Genomic DNA, 27,722 nt, shown 5'->3' with positions numbered 1-27,722 from the left:
CTTGTGAGCTGCCGATTTTCAGGTTGGAGCCAACAGTCAGCCCTGTTTAAAGCAGCAACACCAAATCTCTAGGAAACCCACCATCTCTACTAACCTGTCCAACTTCTTCTTTTCAATGATTGTTAATACTTAAGAAGTTTCAGAACTTGTAGAAAAATTCCAGGAATATCTATTATAAAATTAGAAAATCTCCTTTTCAGTAGACTAAGTTGATTTGTATAAATTGTCGTAATTAATTGAAGACAAGTGTAGAGCTTTAGAGGCCCACTGACTGCAGAAAGGTGTCCCTGATGCGGAACATGTCTCCTCCTCGACCTAATCTGGCTCCTGAAAGCAGGAGACCTTGGCCTTCACAATGGCCTCTTATGACAAGATTTGGGGTAAATGTTGAGAAGAAAATTGAAGAGATTCAAAGAACAAATTTCATCTATAATGCCCAGAAATTACCTTGTGGGTCCTCTAAGTGTTCAGGAAAACTTGCATTGCATGATAGTTTCTCAGTTGGTTTAATTATGCTTTCTTCTACAGAGGAGGCAGACGGAAGGAAAGAATAGTAAGGGGAATGGTTTAAGAAAAGCAGAGAAAGATGAGTTAGATGATTAATGAAAAGATCCAAAAAGAACCCTCACTGTGAAAAATCTCATGTGTTGTCACAGCTTTCATTCGATGCCAAAGTTGTAGTGCTGTCATTTAAGTGGATTTGTATTTAACTAGTTGGTTCAGAAAATTTTTTTTTTTTTTAAACTGAGAAAAGAATAAGTAAATTACAGTGCTTCATTGTTGACCTCTGAGCATGTATTAAATAGGTAAGCGGAGTCTTCAAAGTGTCTGGAAAACTTGTAAAATACCCGGTGTGTTGATGTCACATCAGAACTATTCAGTTGCCACACAGTAATCCTCAAACTTTTTGATTCAAAACCACCTACATTTTTTTTTTAGAAAGAATTCTTTACTTCTTCACACACTTTAAGCTGATATCTAAAATTTTTCATTCTAAGTTTTACAGTTTTAAATGATGTAATTTTGGGCATATTGTAATTATAGACATTTAAAAATAAAACTATTACATCTCTTGAAATATAACCAATGGAGTCTAAACATCATAGTGATTTTATACCTACTAATACTGAGCTAAGAAACACATGAACAGGTTTTATTTTTAACAGCTGAATTTTACAAGAATCCCTTTTTTCTCTAGAGTTTTACTTTCTTTCATTCATAACTTAACTCCCAAATTTTACCCAAATAATAATTTTAGGCTTAAAAGTCTTTAAATTGATCACTCAAAATGTGTAAATTGAAACCTTTAAAAAAACTGCTTGTAAGCATAAGCATATTAAAATACTCTTTTCTGGATTAAGTTAGTTATAATTACAATGATTCATTGTATATAATTAATAAAAAAGATGAATATCTAAATTTTTATTACTACACATGAAAAGTAATTTTGGGGGAAACTCATCCATAACGAGGAAGATGGGACCTTTTTCAAGTCATTCATGTATCCACAAATGAATACTTATTGCTAAAATCAGACAGCATTCAACATCAATTCTGCTTTTTTTTTCCCCCTTCCATTTTTGGAGCAGGAATCCCTGAAAAACCTTGTTAACATAAACAAATAGTTGGTAACGAAAGGTGTTTTGTTAGAGCTTTATCATGGTAGTCTTTGAACCATATTAAAATTATAGACTGAAAGTCATGTAGGAATCCTATTAAAGTTATAGACTTAAAGTCATGTAGCGATCTCATAAAAAGTGATTTTTACTTATCTGTCAGCCAGTAACCTTCTGTATTTTGAAAGTTACGAACTGGAAACCACTCGACTTAACAAATGTTTGTTCCTTGACCACATTCTCAACACTGACACCAACATATCAAACTACCCCTCTCATAGGCGCCCCAGATATTTTTACACTTTGGGGAAATAGGAAACACACCATAGTACACAGTGAGAAGTCTTCTTTTCTTTTGTAAAGTAGGAGAACAGAAACACTTGTTCAGGCAGATTCGTTTTAGGAAAGAATCCATATGGAAGTTGAGATCTGGCAAATGATTCCCTTAAAACTATCTGTGCTCAAGTACCAGTTGGAAACCCTTTGTGTTCCCCCAAGGGTATCTTGGTTGGAAGGAGGCAGCTGCAATATATTTAAAAGTAAAGATCTGCAGAAGAAAAACAATGAAATTTATACTTTAAATGTATTCTTGCTTTACCTGCATTACTCCTTTTGAAAGCAAGTTCTGCCCCAATGGATCCCAATGACTTAGGAAATAACTGATTACTCCAAGTATACGGATTTATATCCTTTCCACTGGCTATCAAGGACACGTGCTTAGGATTTACACCTTAGAAGAACAAAATAGTCATTTCAAGGTTTAGAGTGTGATCATAAACTTGAAGGAAAAGATACATTACACATTCAAACAAAGATCAGAAATAACTTGGGGGAGGAGAATAGAAATAACTTTTGATTACAGTGTAGCAAATACTTCCCTTTTACTGAACCCTAAACGTGATCCTAAGCTCTAAGCACAATAACCTGAAACCCTACTTTATAAAACATATCTTCTATAACACAAGTAATAAACATTGGATATTTTTTACTAAATGGTGAAAATTAAGGTGGTACAAAAATTTTCTTCAAAACGCTATTTCCAAGTCATCACTTGAGTGTGCTCTGTGCCAGACCCTCGAGGACCACTCAGTGTGGCTGGGAAGAGAGACCGTGGCTGAGAACGCTGGCGAGCCGGGGAGGTTCAGGAGCAGATGTGGACAGACCTGTCTGTGAAGCTTATTTGTGCATTAGACAGAGTAAATTCTAAACAGTTAAATCATTTATGATTTTTTGAAATGTGGAGTCAACCTCGGACTTTGGTACCAGTGGTCAAAGGCTGTTGTTCTAACCTACTTTTAAAAGATTCAAAATCTTCCTGACTTGCTTTCTTTTTACTGACAATTAAATTGGATTCAACTTAGGCAGGAGCTAGAGACGTCACATAGTCAAAGGCTCCAGGTCACACCTGCAGCGTTCCTTTAGCTAGTACAGTGGCAACCTCCTGAGGACTACCATTACTATAGGAACTTAGCAACTGTTTCCAGGCAGCCTGAGCTTTTGCTTTTCACAAAGGCAATTCCTCAGCAGGGTTTCAGATTTGTGAGACATATAATAAATAATTGCCTTGTTTCGAAGCCAGCAACAAGCCTGGCTGTTCTGTACCGAGCTTCAAGATTACCTGTCATTAGTTTTCTAAGGAAACACTCCATTAGCTAAATCATTTCCCTTTCTTACAGGATATAGCTCCTTACAGATCGTGGTTTCTAACAGAACACCTACAAACAGAACTATCATAGGCTATGAACTGACAATAAAGAAAAGGCACGAGGTAGCAATTACTCATATTAAAAACATTTTTACAACAAAAAGAATCTTTACCCAAAAACAAAGTGCAAGGTAGAAGGAAAAACTAAAAATCTCTTTAAGTAAAGAGTTTTCATAAATACAGTTCAGTAAAGAATGGGCCCTGAACATTTAAATTGTTTTGTTAATCTAATTAGCCTTTCGATATCCCAGTTTCCCCCCAGTAAATACATACACTATTGAAGATAATTGCTTTAATTTTATGTCTTTTAAAAGATTCCTTTTTTAGGGAAATAGACACACTCTAGAATTTTAAATCATTTATGTGTTAGTTTGTAAGTTTTTATTGGGCACCTTCTATATACCAAACACTGTGTTAGAGAAGTAAAAATTAATATACTATCATACCTCACCCCAAAGGAGATTAAAGAGTCAGTTAGCAAATATTTACTGATCACCTGCCATGTGTCGGGCAGTGTGTGTGGCACTGGAGAAAAAGTGGTGGACCTATTAGACCAGTGTCTAGCCTTTGGCTCTTACAATCTACTCTAATGAGAAGGGAGGCATTAATAATTATAAATCATTAGGTGAATAATTAGCAGTGTGCAAATTGTTTAGAAGAATTTGGTGCTGAGGGGGCAAATAACAAAAGCAACTAAGCCAGTCTTTCTTTTCAAAATAAATTACTTTTGCCCTGGCTGGGTGGCTCAGTTGGTTGAAGCACTGTCCCCCACACCAAAAGGTTGTGGATTCAATTCTCGGTCAGGGCACATACCTCGGGTGTGGGTTGGATCCCCAGTGGGGCGGGGGTGCGTATGGGAGGCAACCAATCAATGTTTCTCTCTCACATCGATACGTCCTCCCTCCTCTCCCCCCACTTCCTCTTGCTCTAAACATGTCCTCAGGTCAGGATTAAAGAAAAAAAAAGTAATTTTCAGTTGAAATGGGAATCATGATTAGGACCTGGTGGGAGGTAAGGAGTATTTTGGGAGAGGCAACAGTGCTGCCATGGACCTGAGACGGGAAAGAACTCAAGAGACGTTCAACATGGATGGAATGAGAAAAGGGACTGGGGCAAGATGAGGCTGGAGAGGGGCGCAGGGGTCAGATCAGTAGGAATTTGTGTCATGTTAAGAAATTTAAAGTGAATAGGAGTGGTAAGTATAGAAATTATATAGGACATTGAACACACAGGGTGGAAGGAGGATGTTAAGTGATAAATGGGATTCGAGAAGGATCCACAAACCAGGGTTTCAAAAGTGCTCTGGAGCAAGCTGTCTTCCTGCGGCCTGGTGGCACCCACTCAAGCTGGAGAGCCCTGGCTCGGGGAGCAGGAGAGAGGCCAGAGGGCGCCTTTGAGAGGCGCCAGCGCTTCCCACTGCTTGCTCCATTTGCAACTACCTTGCCATAGCTAAGTACTAAGGCTTACAGAGTGGGCTGATGACTGCAGTCCCACTGTAAGAAACAGAAAATACAACCTCAAACTCTTGCTCCAGTACACAGCTGGTCAGCAGCTGGCCAATAACTGACTCTTGCATCTCTTTCCCTGGAGGCGAGTGTCACAGATCTGCCAACCTTGTAGTATATATATATTTAAAAAAAATAACTTTGGATCACAAATGGGAAGGATCACTTCTCATTTGGGTTTCTATCCTCTGCAGTTGCTGGCTCACAATAGGTACTCAATAATTGTTTGTCCAAGTGACTGAACTGAGCCCAATGCTATTTCCAAATCTCACCCAGCTCTAGAAGGGCCATCTTCACAACAAAAAATGCCAATAGGGTAACAGGAAGGCTCAAGTTTAGATTTCAAAGAATTCTAATTTTGAGTCTAATTCTTAAACCTCAATGACAGCCATACTTTTGGCCCAAAGTAATTTTCAGAAACTTAGATCTTTCTGGTTAAAAAGAACACAATCAGATGGGTCTCAGGTAGCCTGAAATATGTTCCTGAAAACTCCATTGGGGGCAGAACTATGAAAATGGGGTGCTTTGGATCTATTTATCCTGACAAAAATTTACAGTAGCCTTTCCCACCACCAGAGGGCTCACTTCTACAAATAAGACTACTGATTTGCTATATTTCAATCAGTGAAATGTATTCGATTTTAAAAAACAACAGGGAAAGAAAGTGCCTCCCATGAATCTGTGTTCTGCGAACTTTCTTACACCCCTGCTTTTTCAGTCAGATCAGAATTCCCTCATGGTTTCCACACCAAAATTTACAAATCTACTGGTATCTGAATAGAGATTACAACGCAAGTATCTTTGCTCCTTTCAAAAGTGCACCCCACCTTATGGTCGGTCTTCACTCCGACTCTTCTCACCTTCCTAAGTCTTTCAGCCCCTCATTCATTCCCCTCTTCTGCCATGATCAGTTCCTCCCCCTGCCCTGCACCCCCCATGGCTCCATTTCTAAGCTCCTCTTCACAGCCAAATGCTGCCACACAGCTGGCTACCTTTTCAGTTGCTGATTTCTTTTCTCATCACTTCAACGCATTCCAACCCCATCTCCCTCCTCATTCCAGACTAAAGTTCTCACCAAGGTCATCAGGGACCTCTTCACTGTCAAATTTAATCAGACACTTCTATCTGACTGCTCAGCGGCAAACAACTCTTTCAGGTAAACTCTCCCTTCTCGGCTTCTGGAAACCATTCTGTGGTTTGCCCCTCACCTGTCTGGCTGCTTCCTTTCCCCCTTTTATAGCTCCTCCTCTTCTACCTCGACCACTGTTTCAGCTCCGTCTCTTCATAGGTGATCCTGTTCAATCCATGACTTTAAATACTGTCTGGAGTCACTGGGGAGTCCCAGATCTATTATCCTGGACCCAGGTCCCTCCTCAGGGTTCCTTGCCCTTTCCCTCCAACCGCTTGCTTGGCCTCTCCACACGGGAGTTGCACAGGCATCTCAAATGTAGCGGCCCCCAGACAGGCCTGCCTGCCTCTTCCCCACCCAACCCTGCTCCTCCTAAGTCTTCCCAGGCTCAGAACACGGACCACCCAGGATTCATGCCCCAAACTCACTTTTCCCTTAGTTCCCACCAACGTCCATCAGCAAGTCCGTTTCCAAAATACATCACGAGCCCATCTCCCTCTAAATCATCATGTTTTCCCTGAAGGACTGCAATAGCTTTCCAGCCGGCCTCATGTAATCCATTCTTTACACAGAGTCTTTTTAACACATAAATCACATGTCGCTCGGCCCCTGAAGTCCTCCCAAAGGCCTCCATTGGACTTGGATAAAACCCAAGTCCCTTCCCCTGCCCCCAAGGTGCTGTATCATCTGAACCTGCCAGACTTCCCCGCCTCGCCTCACACGGCTGTCCCCACGCCTATTAAACTGCACATGTGAAGCCTTTGGTTCTACTGCCCAAACAAGCCGGTGTATTTCCCACTGTCTGAAACATCCTTTCTCAGCTCTTCACATGCCACCTCCTCATCGCTGTGGCTTCAGCTCAGATGTCAGACAACCAGGGAGCCCCACCCGCAGTCGTGCTCTGGCTCACCTCCCTGATTTCACAGTGGCACCCACCAGCACCTGCTACTTTCCTTCTCTCTCCTCTAGAACGTCGGCTCCTGGAGAGCAGGGCCCTTGGCTGTCAGCTCAGCGCACCATATATGGATGTAAACACAGGGTGGGCAAAAGGAGGCTTACAGTCCTGAGTATTAGAAACAGTTTATCCTTGTGTTATTTATTAATTATTGTGTTATTTTCCATACGCACAACTGTAAGCCTCCTTTTCCCCACCCTGTATATCAATGCCTAGAACAGTAAACACCTGGCACATATTAGGTACTTAATATACTTCATCACTGAGTGAATGAATAAAATAATTGAATTAACAGAATTAACAAATGAATGCTCCCGCTACCAACAGGTCCTAGACTGTGTCCCCTTCTCCATGGAGCAGTGCTGCTCCTCCATTAAGGGCCAGCTGACTCCCCTCCTCTAGAAAGGTTTAAAACAAAACGAAGCAAAACAAACATTTACTCCGCTTAGATCTCTGAACACCAGGGTTACTGTTTTAGCTCTGCCCTGGATAACTACACGCCAGTCTTTCCAACTCCTCTTAGGAAGTGTCTTCCTCCTTCCTAACCAGCAGAGAAGTGTGTCCTTCATCAGTTCTCCAGAGGTTTATTTCAATGTATTCAACACCTGCGCCTAAAACTACATACCCACCATGCCTGCTTTCTACCCCATTCATTCTTAAACCCTTTCTGGTTTCATTCTTCTCTCTCCTCAATTACTGACAACAGGAGTGGATCCTTATTGGATTTCTAGAACTGAAATTTATCTTGTTGCCTAAAAGGTAAATAGTAAAATACGTTACCCATCAATCTCTTGCTCTCAGTCCAGTCTCAACCTCTTCTCTCATCTTCCTTGCCCCTCCTTCCCAACAAGCTTCTGGGAAGGGAGGACCGTGGCTCACTTCTAGAGGCTTAGGCGTGAAAAGCAAACCGTCCTCAGATGAACCAAGTGGCCTGCTTACTACGCACAGAACGCTGTAAACGACCATGCCCATGAAAGCACAAGAGAGAAAGACATCTCCTCCTCCTGCTGAACTAAAGATGTATCTGTACAGATACACAGTGATTTAGAAATGAATTCCCTTTACACTTAATTGAGTTTTAAACTTTTTAAAGTGGATTTGGAAGAGAAAATTCTGCTGCGGGTACAACATAAACTCCCCTCCATCTGTCTGGATCTTTCCCCTAAGCTCCAGATTCGTACATCCAATTGTCTATCAGCTACATCAACTCAGGTATTTACTGGGCAACCCAACCTCAACTCCTGAGTCTCTACTTCCACACTCCTGTCCTCTCCTAATCTTCCCTTTCCCAGTTAAAGTCACCACCATCCACCCAGTAGCCAAGTCACAAACGCAGAAGCCAACACTAACTCCTGCCATTCTTTGCCATCACCCGTGCTAGTCCATCAGCAAGTGCTGTCAGTTCCACCGCTGAAACACACCTACATTTTACCCATTTCTCTATATGCCTTTACCACTGCGGGCCAGGCCATTATCCTCTCTATCCAGACACATACAATGGCTTCTTGAGCCCCTAGCATGTTCTCCTCAGCAGCCAAAACGATCTTTCAAAAACATAAATCAGATCATTTAGGAAACAGGATAAAATTCTACATTTTCTAAAAAGCTGAAATGAGGGTGCAGAATTGTCTGAATAAAATTTAGTATTTTCTAAAGGCATAGCTTTGGTGGGGAAAGGGTGCTACTTTCTGGAGTCATAGTCTTCATCTTGATTTTTGGCTGCTAGGCATTTCTTGAGCAGACTTCACAGAGGCAGGAGGCCCAGAAAAGTACTTGGTAACAGGTATCTACAAGGCTGAGCCAGCAAAGAGCACTGTGATTATACTATTTTACGGGTGCCCTTTCCACAAAGATTCCAAGACATGTGAGCCTGATTCATCTCTATTGTTGCTAGCAGTAAACATTTTATTTTCTCCACTTACCTGGAAGGTATCTTGATTGTTTTAAGTAGTACTGTTTAGCCGCTGAAGTGGTTGCCAATTTGGAATCAGATTTTAAGGAAATAACAGCTGGTAAGCTCCTGTTTTCCGCTGCTGAGTGGTCAGGGCCTGGGGGTACTGACTCTGGAAGCCTTGAAAGTCAACATAAGGCAGCATTATGGCATGAAGAGGAGAAGATGACACTATGTTCTCACCTGCCCTTTGCACATCTTTTCCAAAGAGTCAAGGTGACCTCACTGATGGTTTCCAGGAGAGTCCTTTTGCTGACAGGAACACTAATTGGCAACCTTTCCCCCCCAGTAACTATTAGGCAGTGCATAAAATCATTTCTAACACTAGACATCATGTGACAGAAAGCTTTCCAACTGAGCATCAGATTGCCTGTATATGTTTCCATCGCCCCGACGACTGCTGCAGCTGTGGGTTTAAAATGGAAGATGGAAAGGAAGACAATCCTAGCATGTCACCTGTCTACTAAAACAGTGTATAATCGGTAAGGTTGTTTGGGACTCCCTTGCAGACTGACACTGACTTGGCTGGCCCTTGGACCTGCTGACCACCCCAGCCCACTTGGGATAGCCCTAGACACAGGTAGGCCCCCTTCATTGGAAACAGTCCCACCTATTTTTGACTTCTCTCCCTTCCTGAGCCCACTGTAGTTAGGCCAATTGCTGAAATTCTACTCATTTCAAAACTGCTTACTAAAAAGATCTTCCTCTACTCCTCAAAGTGGTCTGCCCATAAACATAACTCTTGGAGCTCCCTGCAGCTCTCTCATTAGTGGCCCTTAATACACACTGTCTTGTGTTATAGTTACTCGAAGGTCTTAATTCTGCTGCTATACATTTCATGGATAGAAGACGACTATATCATGTTCATACCTCTGCTTAATACCACCTAGGTATTTAGTAAATGTATGCTGAGTATGAATACAAGAATAAATATAAATTAGTATAAATAGCTAAAAGAAGATAACCATTAAGTAAAGGTTTTACACTTCAGTATTTGGTACTTTGGATTCTTTATGGGGAAGACCAGGCTGCCCAACAAACTGAGCAGAGAACAGCAGAGTCCATTCAGCTCATCAAGTATTTGAGCTCCTGTTGTTTAAGAGGTAGTGTGGTGCAGAAGAGGATCTGGATTCGAATTAAGCCTCATCTGCCCTTTGGCAACTTATTTAAGATTTTAAAAATTGATTTTGAGAAAGAGAGAGGGAGAGGAAAAAATCGAGAGAGAAACATCCATGTGAGAGAAACATCAGATGCCTCTTGCACGCCCCCTACCGGGGATCATTGAGCTTTCCAGAAACCCAGGCAAGTGCCCTGACCAGGAATCGAACCGGCAACCTTTTGGTGCATGGGATGATGACACCCAACCAACTGAGGCCACACTGGCCAGAGCCAACCTACTTATTTAACCTATCTGAGGCTCAGTGTCCTATTCTGCAGATATTTTTAATGAATTATAAGAATTATAAATAAAGTTTAGGTAGGTACTTAATGGTAGTGTATTAATAATTATTACATGTCTAAAGTGTATAAGGCAATTTAAAGATATGAAAAATTAAAAATAGAAGAAATACATACATTAAAAAGTCAGTTATATAGTTTTTTCCCTAAAGAAAAGGAATATTTGATGTTGAAGAAATTTACCAATTGCCCCCTTGTGAGAATCAAGTATATAGACTACAAACTTGATTTTAACTGTAGATTTTGATTAATTCATCTTCTACCTCTAAAATACAGGGGTGGGCAAAAGTAGGTTTAGAGTTGTGAGTATGCAAAAGTTAATTCTTGTATTATTATTAATTATTGTATTATTTATTATTATTATTAACCTACTTTTGCCCAGCCCTATATATGATAAAGTTCAGCTGGGACTAGAGTGACATGGGTTTAAAAAGAAAAATTTTCAAGTCATCTACATTCTACACCAGTGGTACATCTTTTGCTCCTAGATGCAAAGAATTGTTTTTAAAAAACCCCATACAACTATGTAGCTCCTTGTATATGTTTAAGTTGAAGTCTATAATTTTTCATCATAAATTAAATAATTTTATTTCTTGTTAATTAATAGCAAGATAAAACAGTAAATAATATTCCGTAAGATGAAATATTACGAGGATTTACTGCTTCATAACCTTAAAACTGTCCCTCTCTCACAGTTGGCATTACAATTACACTTAAAAATATGTGTATTGTGAGGATTGACTGTAATTGGAGTATTTCATGGTATGACTTGATAAGTTTTTAACTACCTTATTCCATAAAACACTTAGAATCTTCAAAAATTATGTGTAATTTATACCCATAGGTTTTGAAAAATCAGTTTTGTTACTGTCATAACTACCTAGTTTATTAATATTAATAATAGAAACAGAACAAAAGGGAGGCCAGACATTCTAAGCATGGTCATCTGGGCAGCTTCACCAGGAAGATGCAACTTTACACTCCCCAGGGAAACACAGGTCCATTCCCTGCAGATCACTGGGGGAAGGCATCCAACAAAGGGGAAGATGGGTACATGCACAGTGAAATTGGGATGACACAAAGAAGGTGCTTGCCTGTCAGTCTGACCTGAGAACAAAGCTTACTGGCTAGGAGGGTGGACTCCAATGCAAAACCACGAAAATTTGGGAATACATGATCCCCAGACAAAGAATTCTCTCTCTTCCTTGCCCGCTCTTGCACCCATTTCTCGCTTGCTTTATGACCCATGTGCTAGCCTTCCATGTGGCTTTAAGCAGCTGCATCACCTATGGCCATATGGGCCCCACACACAATGGACTACAGCTGGGAATACAGGCTAACCTAGCCAGATGCTGGACTGGAATGCGCTTTAATATGGAGTGAAGACTCTGGAGAGTCTTTAATTTTAGCCCTGTTGAAGACAAGGCTGGACCTTTTCCATGGCAGGACGGGGGAGAAACTCCCTTAATGTTACATCATCGATAAAGCTTTACATGATGCCTCATCCTCCCATGGGGGCCTCAGGAAATTCCTGCTCCCAAGGCTCCCCAAGAGCTCCACCTCTACCAGTAACAGGGACACAGCAGGCAACTCACTGATAAGTTTCAGAAAGCATTCTAGTATATTTTAAAGAAAAAGCATCACTAGGCTCTGGTCCTTCAAGGGGTTCTGAACCTCCATGCTTCCTGACACATACTAAAATACCTTTTGTAATGCAGGCTTTCCCCTTATGCATGCAAGATCCGAAATGGCTGAGAGGTGTAATTCTCTGGCAAAGTGGGAAGTAAATTAAGCAGGTTTATTCTCCAGCTCATGCATTTTAGGAAAGAGTACTGTGGAACTCGAGGATCTAGATACAAGGATCTAGAAATTGATGGACTAAGAATGATCCAAGCAGGCCCTGGTCAGATAGCTCAGTTGGTTAGAGTGTCATCCTGATACAACAAGGTTGTGGTTCGATCCCCAATCAGGGCACATACAAGAATCAACCAGTGAGTGCATAAATAAGTGAACAACAAATCCATGTTTCTCTTTCTCCCTTCCTTTCTCTCTCTAAAATCAATAAAAATTAATTTAAAAAAAAAGAATTATCCAAACATGTCTCCTTTACAGAGTCTTCATGTACCTTCAGAGGTATGTGTACCCCAAAATGAAGATTTCTGCACTATGTAATACCAAACAGCTATTAGATAAATTTCCCTGACTCATTGCCACATCTTTTCTTTCTGTTCCTCTTCTGTTCCGGGGGGGGGGGGGGGATGTTTTTGCAAAACATTCACCAAAACTTAACCCACCCTCAGCTCAAAGTTGAATAATGTACTCATGATGATTCAACTTATAAAAAAAAAGGAACTACTAAAGATATTAAAATTCCAGAAGTAGTTCAGGAGATGATCAAAAAAGTTTAGACTAGCAAGCAAATAGCTGAATCTGCACCAGAGTGTGCTTTGCTTTCTGCAAACAGGCATGTGAATTTCAAATGGGAATAATGGCGACTGATCCTAATTCAAGAGGGCACACTAAGAATTTCACAAGAACTCCTTCCTCCACCCACCTGCAACACTCGGCCACTGATACTGAGAATCATCACTGTGAGGAGCGAAGTCTTACCTTTTCAGAGGCATGTTAGTTTTAAGCTACTTATTGTCTTTTAATATCTACATTCATTTATATTTAAGGAGTAAAATAAGGTTGATGGTAAATAAGGTAAGGTAAAATATACTTTCCGGTGGAATCTGCAATCTTACCGAAAAGGAGAATCTTTTCTCCTCTTTTCTCTGAAAACACTCATACTTGGCTTCTTGGAATGAGAGGTTCCAAAATCACAGTCCAAGTCTTCACAACTATCTCCAGACTTGAACACAGTCTGACCCCAACGCCTCCTACCGCTTTTGTGCCCCAGCATGCCACTTGGCTTCTGTGGTGGAAAATCAAGTCATCAGCATCTTTAATCATTTGCTGAATGCCTTTAATGCACAAACTATTATATTTTATACTACAAGTCCCCATTCTCAAGGAGCCTTCCATATAGTTAAGGAAGTAACATACATATATATGCATATATTTCAAAGTATTACTAAAAATAGAGGTAGCACATGCTAAAAATAGGACAGGAATTGAGAGAAGGGATCGATCTCTGTGAACTTTGTTTGGAGGGAGACTTGAAAACTTAAGATCAAAACTGACTCTTCATTGATGTGTAATTTGGAAAACTGCTATGTGTGTTGGCTGTGGCTCTTTGGGCAAGTGACTTAACTTCTCAAAGCCTTAGTCTCCTCCCTAAATGGGAACATATAGTATTTATCTACCTTGGTGTTTATGAATTTAATAGTAAAGTACATTGAAAGTCCTTAGGGTAGGGACTAGCACATAAGACTTACTAAAGGTCAGGTATTATTGCTGCCGTTATTATTGTTATTATCATTAGTTTGGAAGAGGACATGTATAAGTATGGCTTTTTAACAGGAAAATGCCAAAGTTTGTTCAGGGGAAAAAGGGAGACTAAGTTTATAGAGGCAGGTGGTTTGTACTGAAGTAGCGGGGAACAGGGTTGCAAAGACAGACGGATGCTACATTATGAAGGGTCTTCAATGTCTGCCTAAGAACTGCAGCTACCTTGTGGGTAACGAAGAACACTGAATGTTTTTGAGTTAAAAAAAGTGATGTGTAAAGGCAGCATGCCAGAAAGGTCAGGCTTCAAATAGCAGGCCTTTAAAGTTATAGTGGCATGCAGTGACAAGGGCAACAGATTCATAGTTTGGAATGATCAGGAAAGAATACATTTGCTATTAACAAGGGATATAATGTCTGGACTTTATGTCTATCTCCACAGAGGTCAAAGGAGAGTGTGGTAGACCCTGCTAGCTGCCCACCCAGCAGCCATCCTCCCCTTTTTTGTTACTAATATTTTGTTCATTGCAGCAACATGCCCAGTTAAAACAGCTGAAATCCCAGCCTCCCTGGCAGCTATATGTAGCCATGTGACATGATCTAACTAGTGAGCTGTAAGCACAATTCTATTGGGAGGGACTTCCAGGAGAGACATTTTTAGACTGCTAGCATGTGCCAGTGTCTTTCCCCCTTCCCCCTTCTAGAAGGCAGGTGCAACCCTACAGGAGCAACAATCATCTTGTGTCCATAGGAATAAAAGCTGCTTCCTAAGGGTGGTAGAACAGGAAGACAAAAGCAGGCTGGCTACTATTACAAGCAGCACCCACCCTGGCTTGCCTACCACCTGACTTCTTATGAGAGAAAAGCAACCCCTGATTGTTTAAGCCACAGTGGTCAGGCTTCTGTCATAAGCCACTATATGTGATCCTAGTGGATACAGAGACACTTTAAAAGCCTGAGCCTGATCATCTCAGAATGGTGGTTCTTTTAACAGAAATAGGGAATGAGGAAGGAGACCTGGCTTGGGGCCGACAATGAGTTGGTTTTATTCAAATTTACATGGGCGGTTTGGGGACATGTAAACTGAAAAATCCAAAAGGTAATTGAAAATCCGGGAATTTGGAAACAAGGTCAGCAAATACAGCTAGGTTGGGAGCAAGAAGATGCTTAAAGAATGGATATGCTGTTGCTTGAAGCTGATGGTGTCATAGCAATGGAGGGTGACAAAAAGTGTTATTTGCCAAATCCTATTACACTACTGTTTTCTTGCCAGAGAACATGAGATCCACACTGAGGGGAATAAAAAGATTTAAAGCCCCAGATGAGTAGAGTCAAGCAAAGGTTATACTTAGCTGAGTTCAAGACTCTTATTTCAGTCGAATTGTGTTTTAGGGAGCTGATGCTGTATGCTGCTAAACAATGTCATTAATATCAAGTAGTCTTGTATGTCTGCAAAAACTGGAAAGGGGCAAATATAAATAATTTTTATGAAGTAAAAGCTGGGTTTTTACAAATTCCATATTAATAAGGTTGGAATGGGATGAGGGAAAAAGACTCTAAAATTAGTTATTAAAGGGAATGTTTTTGAGCAGAGTAAAAAAAATGGTAGACCATAGAGGCCACCATTTTCATAAAAAGCAAACACTGAATACATGTAGTCTATGTGGACTTCAGCACAGCAGGTGACAGGGTCTTTCATGCTATCAATGAAAGAAAGAAGGATGGATCAATATTGTTATGGACTGCATGTTGACAACCCCCCAAATTTATATGTTGAAATTTATATGTCCCCCCCCAATTTTGTACTCCATTGTAATGGTATTTGGATATGGGGCCTTTAGGAGGTAATCTGGAATTATGTTAGGTCTTAAGGGTGAGGCCCTCATGATGGGATTAGTGTCTTTATAAGAAGAGACTTTAGAGAGCTTGCTTTCTCTCTGCCATGTAAGGGCAAGGCGAGAAGGTGCTGTCTGCGAACCAGGAAGACGGTCCTCACCAGAAATCAAACTGGTTAGCACCTTGATAACTGACTTCCCAGCCTCCAGAACTGTGAGAAAATAAGTTTCTGTTGTTTAAGCCACCCAGTCTATGGTATTTTGTTATGGCAGCCCTAGGGGACTAAGACAAATACTTAATTCAGTAATCTGACCCCCGAGTACTGATTAATGGATCTGTGTCAATCTAGAAGGTTTGAGTGGCCTGCCCAAGGGCTCATTGTTCATGAAAGCACAGGAGAAAAAAACTGAACAACTAAACGAATCCATAGCTGGTGACAAGCTGGGGAGAATGGTTAAACTGAGAACAAAAAATAAGGTTTAAAAATACTTATTAGCAATTTGAGAGGTAAAAGTAAGGTCTTGCAATTTTTTGAATCCTAGAGATCAAATACACAAAGAAAGGTACAGAATATGTGATTTAGCAGAAGCACTTGTAAAAAATAAACTCAGGAATTTTAGTTGATAAAATGCTCAATCCCAACTCTGGAACTTATTAGCTATTTAAAAATGTAGGACTAGGTTATTGGGTACTTTAACTTAGTGAATGTATACTAGGGGCTCTAGCAGAGTGCATGGCACTCAGCAGCCACTCAATAAATATCAAATTCCTTTTCTTCTCTCTCAGCCTGAGTCAATATTTGCTATGTGCCGTCCAAGAAAAATAAACAAAAAGAGAAATATAACCCGTGGTGGCACAAGCAAACATATGGTTCTGGACTGTTGGAGGTGACTCATCCTGTTTTTCTCTCCCTACCTGCTGCCTGCCCCTAGTTCTGGCAGCCTCATTCTAAGTGGGAAGCACAATGGTGAGGGGACTCAAAGGCTCCCTCATACACAGGAACCAAGCGTTACTCAGTCATTGATGGATGCTGTCATATGTGGAGCACATGAGGGAACAGAGGATGTTTCTCCTAGAGAAAAGGGCAGATGATGTAAGGGTCTGTATTATAAACAAAATAGACCTCAAGGAGCTTTACATTCTAGTAGGAAGAGCCAGATAATAAACAATACACACAAGAAGCAAGTAATTGATAGTATGTTAGAATGTGATTACTGCTATTGGGGGCAGGGCTTACTTCTATCAGGGCGGCGGGACTGGGTAAGGAATTAGAAAAAGTGTTCTTGAAGATCTCTTTCATTCTAAAAACCCCATAATGCAATGCATTTGGGAGTACAGGATACGTCTTGAGGAGACAGTTAAAACACATGGCACCTGAAAAGCTCCTTGAACTGAACAAAAGAAGTGGGAAGAGGAAGTTTTATATTATGCCTGACACTTAAAAATAAACATTCTGTTCATGTTCATTAACATTGAAAAACAGTATAAAATTACTATTAAAATCCTTATTAGCTCTCTTTTGTCCCAGATTCTTTTCAATTCTTTGAGTTCCACATCTAAGTAACTTAAAGAAAAGTCCATAGCATGCAAAGTTTATTACATTCATTCTGAGATTTTCTTCTTAGAATTTTATCCCATGCCAAGCTCCTGCCAGAGGAAGCAGGGGCTTTGACACAGAATAATCTTTTATATCTTTGCTGACATTTTTAGGAATGCCTAGAAACAGAATCCTAGTTGAACTAGTCAAACTACTGCACTGAAAGCATCATGGGCTACTTACAGTCGGCAGGTTCCTGACAATACTTGGAAACAGTGTCTGAGGCTCTTTCTGTTGGCTCTGCTGCTTTGGCGCTTGCTGGACACTCATGTTCTGTGGCAGCTGGATGGGCTGTAGGGGCTGGTGGCCGAATTTTGGCTGGGGCTGTCCAGAAGTCTGATCATTTATGTCTGACAGAGGCTTGGGTTCTAGACCAATTAAAGATGGCTTCGATTCTAGTGGCTGCACCTGCTTATGTAAAGACTGTTTCGATTCCAGATGATGTGAGGAAGGGCCTAATACTTGACCAACTTGAAAATACGGGTGTTTCAATGCCTATAAAAAGCATGGAAATAACAGATGGAAAATGGTTTCACCTAAATTTATTGCACATAAACTACTGTTGGACACTGGGCTAGGCATATATCACTGGCCTAGATGTGTTTCAAAGATTTAAAGAGCAACCAGTTTCCCCCATGTGGTGACTTTAAAAAGATAGCCAGGAAAAAATGATTTGAGAAATAAATTTCTCAAGAGAAATAAAGTACAAGTTAGCAGGAAAAATGTAAAACTCACTTGTAATTTTAACATCCAGGCAAAACCACCATTCTATTTAAGATTTTATATGAAAACAAAATCTAGCTTATAAGCACTGGCTAAATTTGATGTGATCAATTCAAACTAAAATGCTATTTACTGATAATGGTTTAGAGTCCATCCAAAAGGCATTAAGAAATGAGTTAGAAAACCTTCTATGTAGATTCTTTAAAATGATTAACTATAACATTATGTAAAATTCAGGTCTACAGCCCAGACCAGTGTGCCTCAGTAGTTAGAACATCAGCACGAACACCAAAGGGTTGCAGGTTTGATTTCCGGTCAAGGGCACGTACCTGGGCTGTGGGTTTGCTCCCTGCCTGGTCAGGGTGCATGCAGGAGGCAACCAATCAATGTGGCGCTCTCACATTGATGTCTCTCTCTCTCTCTCTCTCTCTCTCTGTTCCCCACTTTCTCCCTCCCTTCCATTCTACCTAAAAGCAATGGAAAAATATCCTCGTGAAGATTAAAAAAAAAAAATTGAGGACTACCCTTAGCCTAAGTATAACAACAAACCTACCGGCAATAAAAAAATTCTAAGAAAGAAGATTATAAATGCATACATGTTAAAGCATATATTTTTTTAAAATATGTTTTTATTGATTTGTTTTTTAGAGAGAGAGGAAGGGAGAAAGAGATAGAAACATCAATGGGAGAGAATCAACAAAGATTGGCTGCCTCCTGCACACCCCTACTGGGGATGGAGCGGGCAACCCAGGTGTGCCCTGACCAGGGATTGAACCAGTGACCTCTTGGTGCCTGGGTCAATGATCAACCGCTGAGCCACACCAATCGGGCCATGTTAAAGCATATTTATCAATCCACTGGCAAAGAAGATATTTATGGGAAGAACATACAAAACTACTAATAAAAATGATCACCTTGTTAATTTTAAAATGTTTTTAACCAAGATTTGCTTATAATTAAATTAACACGGTTTTTTTTGTTATTAATTCACTGTTATTTTTAACAAATTTTAGGGAATAGGCCATATGTTGGGGGGGAAAAAAACTGTAGTAATTTCGCCAACATAAATAAATATTACATATCTACAACTACAGTCTACATATTTAAATCCAAGAGTCATCGCTAGTAAACAATGCTCAGGGGCTGATTAGCATGTGATCACACCGCATGGGGCAGGATAATTGGTAACTGGTTCTGCTGTGGGTGAGGCGTGACTTTCTGCAGCAGTTTTAGCGTGCGCAGGCCGACCTTCCCGCCCGCGCTAAGCCCTGCCCCAGCCGCGTGCATTTGTTTACTCTCAGTGAATGCACGCATTTACTAGACCCACTCAGTATAAATGTAAAATTACTGTAATATGTATAGAAAACTTTTCTGTGAAATAAACTTGTCATACGTACTTAATTTTAATTACACAAGCATGTCTACATAAGTAAAAATAAACTAATTTGTCCATTTTTTAACATACACAGTTAGAAAACCTACTTTATTATATAATGAACTTTCTGCTTTAATGGACATCCCCTCACCTAAATTAGTCCATTATATTGAGGTTTTACAACATGTAAATACTCCTAAATTAACGGTGTATCTTTTGGAGCTAGAACTTTTATGAATGTTTTGTAATTTCAAAGCTTCATCTCTAACAACTTTTTGTCTTTACGATACCAGCTACTAGCCTTCAAGAGAATCTTTTGAAAAAGTAATTTATTTTTTCCTGTTTATTAAGGGAATATTTGATCATTGCATAGAATAAGTAATGTACAGAAAGTTGTCAAGAAGAAATTAAAATCATCTCTAATGCCAACACCAAGAGAAAACTACTGCTCACATTTGAATGTTTTTCTGAGCAGTATTTCTTTCTAGTTATATAACATATACATTTTAAAAATAAAATCATATTACACTTATAATATAGCTTACTTTTACACTTAGCCCTTGAGCTTGAGAATTGTATGAAATCGTTACTATATTTTAAGTTTTCCTTTTTTAATGGTGGCATAATAGTCCATATTCAGGATGTATCTACTTTAAATGTTCCCCTGAAAATATTTAGGTCTGTACTTCTAATGGGCAGTTTTTAATTAGCTTTGAACATCTTAGGGCGTAAATCTTTACCCAACTTTCTGATTGTTTTTTAAGGTTCTTTATATACACTGCAAAACTGCTTTCCATTAGTACTTAGAGAAATAGCCTTTAAACTATTTTTATTTTTTGTTTATTTGATAGGTAAAAAAAATAGTATTTTATTTTCATTTGCATTTTATGAGTGAATAAGGGTTGCACATTAAAACATTTTTTTTTTTGTAATTTAAATTTCTTTTTCTGTGATTTTTTTCATGTCTCACGCTCACTTTTCTTTTGTAGGTAAATTTTAAAGACTTTTATTAAAATAATAGATGTTTAGAAACATTAGAAAATACATTGTCATGTTTGTCAAAAATAATTGTTTATCTTTCAATTTTAAGATTTTTATATAAGAAAAATTTTAATTTTCATAATCATGTCTTCTGAGTTTTCCCTTGGTTTTCTTCTATTACTTTTATACCCATCTTTTTCTTATCTTGAGATAAAAAATTCACCCATACTTTCTTTAGTTCTTTTTTTTAAAAATTTTATTTTTGTTTAAAATATTACAGATATTAGTTAGCCACCCCCAATATTTAAACTCTTCTGTGATTTACTTGTAAAGTATGGTAAAAAGTAAAACCTAAACTTACTTTTCCCCTAAGAGTTAATTAACTGTCCCAGTAACAGTCACTGAACAGTTTCCCTCCCCCAATCTGTGATGCCATGTTTACCTTCTGCTGACTTACAGCCTTTGCCACTCTGAGCTATTTGTCAATTCTTATGCTGGTACCTTCACTGTTGTCATTATCACCACTTTACAGACTGCTTTATATTTGATAGGGCAAGCTGTCCCCCCTCCCACCACCTTCCAATTACTTATTTTTGTGCAAACCTGTCTTGACTATTCTTTCTCATTTGTTCCTCCAGATTACCTTCAGAAAACATTTTCTCAAGTTAAATTTTTAAAAACTCAAATAATGTTTTGGTAATTTTAATACTGAACTTATATTTAATTAATAATAAGAATACAATAATCTTAATATGACATTTTAATTTAAGAATTTTAAATTAAAGCCCATGTTTTTACTTTAAAAACCATGGTGTTTTAAAGAACATGAGACTTGAGATACAGTATAAGGTGTAGCCTTAAAGCAGCCGAGCATGAGTGCCATGTGCTTCCCTCTTGTGGGAGAAAGAATGAGAGTCCACCGCAGAGGGGAGCACTGGAAAGTCAACCGTACCCTGTGATTGGACAGAAGCCTTTTTACTAGCATGACAAGCTTCTTCCTAACTAGCCTGTCATATGCATGAATTTTTATCTTTTGAGATTTATTCTTTTCAGCCTTAACTTCATAGTGTTGTTCATTTGAACCACAAAACACATAAAATCACTGGTGTGGTTATTTTTGCAATTTTCCCAAGGATCTTCGATGCCTAGAAATTAATTCATTATATACACTGGGTGCCTTATGGCTTCAGGGCTTAATTTTCTTGGTAAACCCTGGTTGAGCATAGACTTATCTTTGCAAACTAAAATAGCCCTGAAATTGTAAATCCTCAACATTTGGCAAAAGTATACCAGGGAGATTCATTTTACCTGGCTTGCTGTTGGTCTTTTTTTTGGATCCCAATTCAACATTTCAGTCATAAGCTGAATAGCTTCATTGCTGGCATTGGGAATAAGAGTTTTTAAGTTTATAGGAACACACTGGGGAAAACGGAAATTCATCGCAGATGCAAGCTGGAACCCTTCTGGCCAGTCATTCTGTTTAAGAAATATGTAAGTGCAGGGAGGGCACAAAGAAATTAGCAATCAATTTAAAAATGCAGTAATAATATACAAATCACTCACATGTGGAAATTTCAATGTTGATTCGTATAAATAAATGTGAGGATGAAATACCAGACCACATATACAACTCAGTGCTACAAACAGTATAGAAAGAACATTGAACTAAGAGTTAGGAAAAAAATGAGAAAATACTTTTATAAATTTCAAATTATTAAACTCTTATCTAGTATTTGGATGATGATGATAATGATGACACCCAGGGGACTTTAAACAAATAAGGACACCTGTTTACAAAGCGTCTGATAATGACAAAGATCCTCATCAGATGTTATACACTGCATCCAATGTTAAAAATTGCACATAGCTGGGAAAGGATAATTATCTTAAAGCTTTAATAGCTACTGTTAACCACAAGGCACATACTACTTTAATTAGGTTGTAAGTATATATACTTAAACTTACTAACTACATCCCAGAAAGTAAGATCTAGCTGAATGAAATAGATAATTGTAAAGTATTCAGTTCAAGAAGTTAAATGTCCATGGCAGAGGTATATAAAAGGAAACAAGGAAAGGTTAAGAGAAAATAAGATCCAGGACACGTGGGGTAATGAGTTGATGCCAATGGAAATTCACAGAGCAAGTAGGAGAGTCTAAGCAAGGATGTCTATGTAGTTGTCAGCTGGTCATCATTCCAAAGTTAAATATATAGAATTCTATATAGAAAGCATTTTCCTGTTGGTTCTTAAACAAAGGCAGCCACCTTTTTTCTTCACTCTGGTGGGATTCTGGCTTCTTATAGCGCTCATCCCCCCCCAATTTAAGGAAAATGAAGAATGATAAGAAAATTAACCATTAAATCATAAGCCTATTTGAAAATAAAAATATCAGATAGTGAGGCAAAAGTTATAATCAAGTTATAACAACTTAAGGACAAGAATACTTACTTTTTTTGGAGTCCCTAAAACTTGGCAAATTTTAAAGATTTCATCAACCTCACTTGTCCCTGGGAAAAGCGGTCTTAATGTATACAGTTCAGCCATTATACTCCCAACAGCCCACACGTCAATGGGAGAGCTATAAACTGTAGATCTTAATAAAACTTCAGGAGCACGATACCTGTGAAAACGGAAGAGAGAACAAAACGAAACACTATTTGATTGTGGTTTTGAAGATGGAGTGGCAGTAGGATTCTCTGGTTTGGTCAAGCTTTTCAATCATGGAACAGGTATTAAGTGCCTTCTGTGCATCAGGCATTTGCATACTGTGCTGGGCTTAAACTGGACATCACACATTTTCCCAGACCCCAAACAAGTAGTAGGGCTGGAGACTAATGTAAATGAATTATCCAAATAGCCTACAATAGGAACTCAAATGAATAAATATGGAAGTGTGCTACCTGATATATTTATAAAAAGGGGGGAGCTCTGAATGGAAGTAGATATATTCTGAAAGGGAACAGTTGTATAATTTTACAAAGCACTGTCTCTATGATATATCCATATGAAAGATAGAAAACAAAAAATTAATGAGGATTATCCCTGAGTAGTGGGTTTTTTTTCTTTCTTTTTGCTTATCAGTTTGAAAGTGCTGATTCCTTCAATGGACCCAATTTCCTCAATTCACAATGTATTTTTAAAAATATGTTTTTATTGATTTCAGAGAGAGGAAAGGAGAGGGAGGGAGAGACAGAAACATCAAGAATGAGAGAGTCATTGATTGGCTGCCTCCTGCACTCCCCCCCCCCCCCCCCCCCCCCCCGCACTGGGGATCAAGCCCACAGCCCAGGCATGTGTCCTGACCTGTAATCAAACTGTGACCTTCTGGGTCATAGGTCGATGCTCAGAAACTGAGCCATGCTGGTCAGGACACAATATTTTTAATTGATAAAAATATTCTATAAGGGCAAAGGTTCCTGGTGGAGGATAATCTCAATTCTAACTCTTCAGCATTGAAATGTGTAACTATTTCAGCCCAAATGTTTTGCAGTATTGCCTTTCGCTTCCATTCAGAGTACCTTTCTTTGACAGCTTTATTGAGATGAAATTCATATAATATACGATTCATCTGTTTAAAAGCATATGATGCAATGACTTTAAGTATATTCACAGACTTATGTATCCTCACAATCAATTATTTTCATTATCCCAAAAAGAAAGCCCACACCTCTCCAATACCCGCTATGCTGCCAGTGCCAACTTATTTTCTCTCTTTAGATTAACCTATTTACCTGTTGTGGACCTTTCATAGAACAGAAGCATATACTCTAGTCCTTTGTGACTGGTTTCTTTCATTTAATATGTTTTCAGGGTTCATTCATAATGTAGCATGTATCAGTACTTCATCCTTTTAAATAATAACCTGGGGTGGTGAACACATAATACAGTGTACAGATGATGTGTTGCAGAATTGTGCACCTAAAACATGTATAATTTTGTTAACCAGTGTCACCCCAATAAATTCAATAAAGAGGAAAAAAGTGAATGAGGTCTGTACTCTATAAAAATAATAAAATAAATGCCGAATAATAGTCCATTGTATGAACATACCACATTTTGTTTATACATTCATCAGCTGATGGACATTTGGGTTGTTTCCACTTTTTGGCTATTGTGAATATTGCTCTTGTGAACATTCACGTACAAGTCTTCGTGTGGATGAGTGTTTTAACTTTTCTTGGGTGTGGAATTGCTGGAGCGATCACATGGTAACTAGACATTTAACCATTGAGGAACTGCCAGATGCCAGACTGTTTTGTACAATTTTACATTCCCACCAGCAGTGTATGAGGGTTCCAATTTCACCACATCTTGGCAACATTTGTTATCTGCTTTGACAAATATTTTTATGAGACAAAAATTGTTTTGAATGTTCTGCCCAATTTAGATACTGAAAACAAGTCGTCTTAATTTCATTCCATTTCAGTATAGAACCTAAATTTACCCAGTTGAAAATAGAAGCTCCTTCAAAAGATTCTTCCTGCAATAAGAGATATTCTAAACCTAATTATATGTTAAAAAAATAAAACTAGTACACGGTTTGAGCTCTAGTCATTTACTTTGTTCAATTCCTCCTTTGCATTTGTAGGGATAAAAATAAAAATCCTTGTCTTCATGTCTGCAAACTTTATTTTCAATAATTATAATCTGCTATAAATTTCAAAACCTTTGGGTTTTGATGCTCCATTTATCAAAAATTCTGGCTGAAGATTTCGAAGTGATTTGGAACAAAATGCAGCCATAGTATAGAGGACTTGTTTACAAAGAAGCCAGATACCCCCATAAATCACTTAAATTGATTTTCAAAGTAATTTTTCAAAGGCTCACACAATTCTAAAATTTGAGTGACAGCAAAGAGAGAAAGCACATGCTGCGCTCAAGTATTTTTGAAGTCAACACCAATGTCATCATAAAAATCTGTAGCTCAGTAACTGTGTGTGTGTGTGTGTGTGCGTGTGTGTGTAAATGGAAAATTCTGACAACTACAACTTGCATTTTTATTGGTCGAAGTCAGATTTAACTGCTTATGGAAATAAGTGCCATCTGATATATTAAGAAAAACGAGGGTGGGGAGCTTACTGGGATGCAGTTATAAAACAGTCTTGCAATCGTTCTAGGTTTCTTAATCTATAAAGGACACTGGTTTTATGATGCTGTGCGCCGCTAAAACTTGCATTTGTATCATCACTGCAAAAACTAACTTATCTTCAACACTGAACTTAAATTACAATAGCATTCACAGTAATGTCAGACATTTCACCGTTTTCAGAAAGAACTTCCAGAAACTTTACTTTTGATTCTGTGAATTGCAATGAACAACCCCAAAAACATACCAAACCATTATTAGAAATAACTAATTTTTTGCCCGGCCGGGCGTGGCTCAGCGGTTGAGCATCGACCTAGGATCCAGGAGATCAGGGTTCGATTCCCAATCAAGGCACATGCCCAGGTTGTGGGCTAGGCAGCTGATCAATGACTCTCTCATCATTGATGTTTCCATTTCTCTCTCTCCCCCTCCTTTCCTCTCTCTGAAATCAATAAAGATATGTTTAAAAAAAACAACAAATAATTTTTCTCTTTGAAGCATGCAAAGACACTCATTTAAAACTGTCATTGTTTAATTGTGACGTTCTTCCTCTGCTAAAGAAGCCTATCCATTCATAGGCAATCACTTTACTTTTCATACTTGCATAAGAAAACTTGGGAAAAGAACAGCAAACAAAGCCCAAAGTGAGTAGAAAAAATGAAATAATAAAGATCAGAGCAGAAATAAATGAAATATTAATTTGAAAAAATATATGCACCCCTCCCTATGTTCACTGCAGCATTATTTACAATAGCCAAGATTTGGAAGCAGCCCAAGTGGCCATCAGTAGCTGAGTGGATAAAAGAGCTGTGGGACATTCACACCATGGAGTACTACTCGGCCTTAAAAAAAAAGAAGGAGCTCTTACCTTTTGCCACAGCATGGATGGACCCGGAGATTATTACATTAAGTAAAATAGAGTCAGAGAAAGAGCAGTACCAAACGATTTCACCTATATGTGGAATCTAATGAACAAAATAAACTAACAAAATAGAAACAGACTCAGATACAGAGAACTGACTGACAGCTGTCAGAGGGGAGGCGGAGGGCGGCTAGGTGAAAAAGGTGAAGGGATTAAGAAAAAACAAAAAACTTCATAGACAGACAAGAGTATGGTGATTACCAGAGGGGAGGGGAGTGGCGGAGGAAGGAGAGGGTAAAGGGGGATAAATGGTGATGGAAGGAGACTTGACTTGGGGTGAGGAACACACCATACAATATACAGATGTGTATTATAGAATTGTACGCCTGAAACCGATATAATTTTGTTAACCAATGTCACCCCAACAAATTCAATAAAAAATAAAAATAAAAGAGAAAACTTGGAATTAAAAAAGAGTGAAATTTAGAATATTGATTTCATCTAAATGAAAAGCAGTGCTTCATAGAGTCAAGTGTAAACTCATCTTCTACAGATGTACTTGCTAATGGCTGCCTTTGGAGTCTTCCTAAAATAGCTACTAATTTTTTTTTAAATGCTGGTGCTGCTTTGGCAAACTGTGTTCTGGTTTTCACCTGGTCAGTGACTTACGGCTCCTGTGGTGGACAGCAGATGCCAACAAACACTTTATGTACGTTCATCAGCAATATCTCTTGAGAACCAGAAAAATACTTAATTTTCCACTAAATATGCATTTTTTACTTTTAGAGTTCATTGCAAAATAATTTTTTTAAAAGCATTACCAAACGTATCAGTTACCTAGGGCTGCTGTAACAAAGTGTCTCAAACTGGATGGTATAAACCAGCAATTTTCAACTTTTTTCATCTCATGGCATATAAACTAGTTACTAAAATTCTGTGGCACACCAAAAAATATTTTTGCCAATCTGACAAAAAAAAAAAAAGGTACAATTTTGATTCATTCACACCAGACAGCTATTATTGTGTTGGTTGTTGTCATTTTTTTATTAGACAACCTAAGAGAAAAGTGCCCTAATAGTGTCCTAATAGTCAGGTATTGCATGTTTTAAAAATTCTTGCAGCACTCCAGTTAAAAATTGCTGGTTTAAACCAACCAAAACTTAATGTCACCCAGTTCTGGAGGCTGCAGCAAAGTGTTGGTAGGGCCTGCTCATTCTGAAGGCTCTACAGAAGAACCTGTCCTGGGCCTTTCTCCTAGCTGCTGGCGTTACTAGCAATCCTCGGTGTTCCTTGGCTTTTAGCTGCATCATTCCAATCTCTGCCTCCATCGTCACATGACACTCTCCCTGTATGTCTTCACGTATCTTTCCCCTATGTGTGCCTCTGTGTTTCTTCTTTTCTTATAAGGACACTAGTCACACTGGATTAGGGCCAACCCTCATGACCTCATCTTAACTTGATTACATCTGCAAAAAAGCTATTTCCAAATCAGGTCACATGCACAGGTACTGAGGGCTAGGACTTCAGCATACCTTTTCCGGGGCAGTACAAG

The 27,722-nt window shown here is 38.9% G+C and overlaps 1 protein-coding gene across 2 annotated transcripts in view; it reads right to left on the bottom strand.

Moving 5' to 3' along the window:
* Positions 1-27,722, bottom strand: part of MAK (male germ cell associated kinase) — a 51,156-nt gene that overhangs the window by 7,198 nt on the left and 16,236 nt on the right. For both annotated transcript variants that reach the window (XM_081144375.1, XM_081144376.1), the window contains 6 exons: positions 22,671-22,842; positions 21,530-21,697; positions 17,326-17,637; positions 13,067-13,236; positions 8,833-8,981; positions 2,215-2,346 (listed from right to left, as the gene is read on the bottom strand). In XM_081144375.1, the coding sequence (XP_081000501.1) occupies positions 2,215-2,346; positions 8,833-8,981; positions 13,067-13,236; positions 17,326-17,637; positions 21,530-21,697; positions 22,671-22,842 (1,103 nt within the window). The remainder of the gene's footprint in view (positions 1-2,214; positions 2,347-8,832; positions 8,982-13,066; positions 13,237-17,325; positions 17,638-21,529; positions 21,698-22,670; positions 22,843-27,722) is intronic.

This window comes from Miniopterus schreibersii (genome assembly GCF_964146895.1).
Source record: "Miniopterus schreibersii genome assembly, chromosome: 8".
NCBI lineage: Eukaryota > Metazoa > Chordata > Mammalia > Chiroptera > Miniopteridae > Miniopterus > Miniopterus schreibersii.
This window is presented reverse-complemented; position numbering and strand designations above follow the sequence as displayed.